Raw genomic sequence first — 4,481 nt, 5'->3', positions numbered from 1 at the left:
GGCGGCGGCGGCGGCGGTGGCGGCGGGCCGGGGCACGAGCAGGAGGAGGATTACCGCTACGAGGTGCTCACGGCCGAGCAGATTCTGCAGCACATGGTGGAATGTATCCGGGAGGTCAACGAGGTCATCCAGGTGAGGGTGGCCGCTGTGCTGGCTTGATCGGGCCAGACAGGGGAGCAGATTCGAGCGGCCCCAAGGGGCAGGCCTGGGCCTGGTGCGCAGCCTAGCCCCGTGCCTCCCGGCCTTGTCTTCTCCGCTGCCTCTGCTGGGGATAGAGGGTGTCGAAAGCAGACATTCGCCGGTTAGCCGGTGTGGCGAGGTGCGTTGGGGGCGGTGCTTTTCAGGTCCTGCTATGGCGGAGGCCTCCGGCCGCCGGAGACTTCCCTTGCGGGCAATGCCTGCCTGTCCCCGGGCCCGGTGTCCTTCCTCTGGCCGAAGGAGCGCCTACAGGGGCGGGGCGGAGGCGAAGGCGATGTTTGAGAAGAACAGGAAGAACTGAGCCCCTAAGAGGGTTACCCCAGCGTTCGGTCTTACTTGAGCACTTTTGGAAGGGGGTAGAGTAGGCCTAAGAGCAGCTTGGTGTACGGTTGCCCCAAGTGGGCACCAGTTAATAAAGAAATGGATCTGCTTGGCGATCTTAAGTGCCTACTTAAAGGTGGGGGAGGGGAACTATTTCTCGGAAGAGGTGCTGATGGGCCTTCTTTTCCGATGGTGAGGCTCTGCTTGCATCTTTTTACTGTTTGTTTGAGACCTAACTCCTACTCTTCCCGGTGGTAGCGTATGACTTGAAGTTGTCGAAAGAGTTACTGCAGATTGCATACCCAGCCTTGGAGCTAAAACAACAGAGCGCAATGTTATTGTCTAATATTGGACAAGACTCTATTGTGAGTTAGAAAGTAGAGGCTTTTTGCTTCTGAACTCCTTTCTCTGGTAATTTCTACGTGGTAATTTAGGCTTGGTTTAAGTTGATAACCACATTTTTTAACCACGTGTGTCAGATTTTGCATTTTTGAGCTTTTAGAAATAAAGTTTCCATTTGTTTGGAAAAAAGTTATGATTGGGGTCAAGTGTACAGTTGAATGAAAATGAAGTCTCAATTCAGTGCAACTTTTAGAGAACACTAGTTACATGGAAGGAAACTATACGTGAGCAAGTAAGTACTTGCCACTCAGTCATTACATTTTTATCTATGATTGCCACTCAGTCATTACATTTTTATCTTCTTAAAATTGGTTGGCTAATAGTCGCTGGCAAATTAGCAGTGTGTCACTGCCTAGTCTTTGACTTTGCATGATGAACAGACTTTTGAAAATTGAACTATTTAGACCCATTTGAAGACAGTGTTTCGAATAATAGTAAAAAAAAAAAATCTGATAGCTGTTGCTATTACTAAACAATGAAAATCTCAAATTTTCATATAGATAACGCAGTCTAAGGAGGAAATTGAAGGGTTGTGGGAGGAAGATAAGTTTTACCGCTCTTTTTCTGATCCCCAAAATATGACAGTTGACCTCTTAGACCACTAAATTGAGTTTGTTTGTTTGTTTTGAGGAAACTAGCAAAAGAATTCACAGTAAAACATTGAATTCTCTATATTTGCAGCTGTATAAAATTTGATGTTTTCAAATTTATTACTTGGCTTATTGGTATTTCAGTTAGCTTTAAAAAGGATATTTATAATTTAACTTTTTAACTAATCTGTTTTTATGTAGTTAAATCTCATCCAACTTTCTCAGCTCTCAGGTGTGTCTTAATCAAGAAGGCTAAACCTTGCAAGTTCTTTATGTTACTTTTGGAACAGAGATAAACAGAGCTAATGCATATGACATCATTCTTTGTTAGTTTAGGGGAGAGAGAATAAACTCAGATGAACTGAACTAAGAAGACCTACAGAATAGTAGGGATTTCTTTAGGTGTCTTACTTTTACCATGTTTCCATGCTTGATTTTTGAAAACTTTTTCTAGTCTGTTTTAAGGATTTAAAAAGAATTCTTGAATGTATAAATAACTATCCCTTGTTACAGTTCAGATTTAGAAATATCAGTAAATCAAAAGATAGGATTTATTCTAGTCTATCTTTTCTCCAAGTGGTGTACTTACCACATCTAAAGTAGGTTCTGGTAATGTTATAGGTTATTTATGTTAATAGATTTTAAAAAGTTACACAGGTAATAATAACATGCACATTGTAAGAAAGAAACTGCTTAGGCAAGAGAAAAGGACAAAATAAGCCTGCCACCCAGAGAGATACACCAAAATTTGAACTGTAGTTCTTTCCAGACCCTCTGGGTGAGCTATACTTATTTTTAATGACAACAGAATCATACTGTATGTTCTGTTTATGTTTCCAGTAGGAAAAAAGCAGAAAGAATCTCAACTTTCTCCTGTCAGTAAATATTTTTCAAGTGCGTACATGATCATAGATCTAAGCTAATTTATTTAGTCAGTCTGATATTATTGGCCTTTGTATTTTCTAGTTTCTGGCTTTTATAAACCTCTTTGGGAATAGCTTCATAGGTAAATCTTTGAATGTTTTATTTTCTTAGGATAAATGAAATTGCTGAGTCAAAGGATTTGCTTATTTTCAAGGCATTTTGAACCATTACCATATTGTTTTCAGAAAGGTTATGCTAGTTTTCTCTCCCACCAATTGGTGCTTACTTGGGATAAAATGGTAATCATTTATAGAATTTGCTTTTGAAAAAGGGATGAACTTTTAACATATTTATTGGGCATTGGTATTTCTTTTGTAAATTACCCTTGCATTTGCTCACTCCACCCCCTTTTGGCATATTTATCTTCTCTTGATTTATAGGACCTCTTTATATTCATATAGGCTTTAAATATCAGTCTAGGTTTTTCACTTATACTGTTGGTTTAATGTGACGATAAGTTTTATGGTTATTAAGTTAAAAACCAGTAGAGAGCTTACTGTTAATTCTAAAAAATTTAAATCTGCTGCTGCCCCGTGCTACTTTTCAGTATGAAATCAGGTATGTTATTAGTCTATTTGAAACTAAATTTGCAGGAGAAAAAGACAAATGTAAAAAGATGGCCAAGTTGATCTTTCCTTGGGAATTTGATTACCTTTTCTGGGAGAATACTTCTGGGCAACAACAGATAAATACTGTTTATTTGTAGATATCTGCAGGTTAGTTGTAGTCAAATAGGTGAACAGTGTTTTGTTTTGTTTTTGAAAACTTGGTATTCTGGCTTCTTGTTATGGTTTACTTTGGTCTTATTTTATTAAACCCCTTTGTGGCTACCTAGCTTACTTTTTGAACTTTTAATGTCAAGGATTTTCTTTAACTCCAGCCTATACCAGTGATAGAAAAGTGCTTAAAGCCTTTAACTTACCCAACTGTATTTAACTAATATTGCTAATATTAAAAAGTAGTTTTCTAATGTAATTGCCTGAATAGCTAGGTAATTTGTTAAACACTACACAATTCTGCAATTGAAGGATGTTTAAACTTCTCATTTTGTTTCCACAACAGTGTTCAGCAAATGTTAGTTATGCCTTTTGTTCCAATTACCATTTAAGAAGAGGGCATAGTTTTTGCCTTAGGAGCTTATAGAAGTGGAGAATATAGAGGTCTCTGGGCTCCATTCCCAGAGATTGTTATTCATTAGTTAAGTGTGAGTTGGAGCCTGAGCATCTATATATTTTTAGCCACTTCAGTGATAGTTCTGAACCACTAGAATAGTCATAGTTCATGCACTGTCATGATTTTGACCCTCAGGGAGAATGAGTAGAGGGCAGTACCTCTTAGGAATACCAAATTTAAAGCATGTGCTGAGGGAGAGGACCATGGATGGGGCTGGATGTGAGTGGTCTGAGAGGAGGTATAAAAAGGTGGGTGGGCGTCTTGCTGTTATAAGATTTATTATGCTAAATAATCTGCTTTAAAGACAATAGTAATAACTGACTTTCAGTGGGAGAAATTTTCTGTTGGCTGTTGATTTGAAAATTTAAATTTTATTTCACCTATTCATTTAAAAGATTTAATTTAAAGAACTAAGGTGAGATTTCAAGCATAGATGGAGAGGCAAGTATTTTCTAGTGTATTGTGCACTGGCTGGGAGCCCTGGCTTTTCTTCTCACTGGAGATTTATAACTTAGAACCTTCAATTTTTGTTAGGCTTTGTTTTGTTTCTTTGTTTTTAATTTGCGAAGTTAAAACACGAGAATTAAACTGTTAGATTGATCTTTTTTACATTAATGCTTTGTATAACATCCTTATTTGGAGATGCTCATTGTTTCCAAGAATTTGAATTCTAGTGTGCATATCAAGATGAACAATTGTTTGGGTGGAAAGTGGGGTGAAGGGCGAGGAAGGTGAGAGAGAGACTCTGTAGGTGTGTGTTTTGAAGCTGTTAAAGTGTTTGGTGTGATTTACTTTTGAACTTCTGTCTTTTCCCAGCTGATCTCCATGAGCTCTAAGTTGTAAATTACCTTAATTCTTGTTGAATTGTTTATG

The 4,481-nt window shown here is 38.4% G+C and overlaps 1 protein-coding gene across 1 annotated transcript in view; it reads left to right on the top strand.

Moving 5' to 3' along the window:
• Positions 1 to 4,481, top strand: part of ARIH1 (ariadne RBR E3 ubiquitin protein ligase 1) — a 95,422-nt gene that overhangs the window by 311 nt on the left and 90,630 nt on the right. Inside the window, 1 exon segment of the mRNA XM_006922650.3 lies at positions 1 to 132. This exon segment is cut by the window's left edge and continues 13 nt beyond it. Within this exon segment, the coding sequence (XP_006922712.1) occupies positions 1 to 132 (132 nt within the window).

This window comes from Pteropus alecto, unplaced genomic scaffold (genome assembly GCF_000325575.1).
Source record: "Pteropus alecto unplaced genomic scaffold, ASM32557v1 scaffold38, whole genome shotgun sequence".
Lineage (NCBI taxonomy): Eukaryota > Metazoa > Chordata > Mammalia > Chiroptera > Pteropodidae > Pteropus > Pteropus alecto.
Note: the sequence above shows the minus strand (reverse complement) of the source record. Positions and strands in the feature narration are given on the sequence as shown.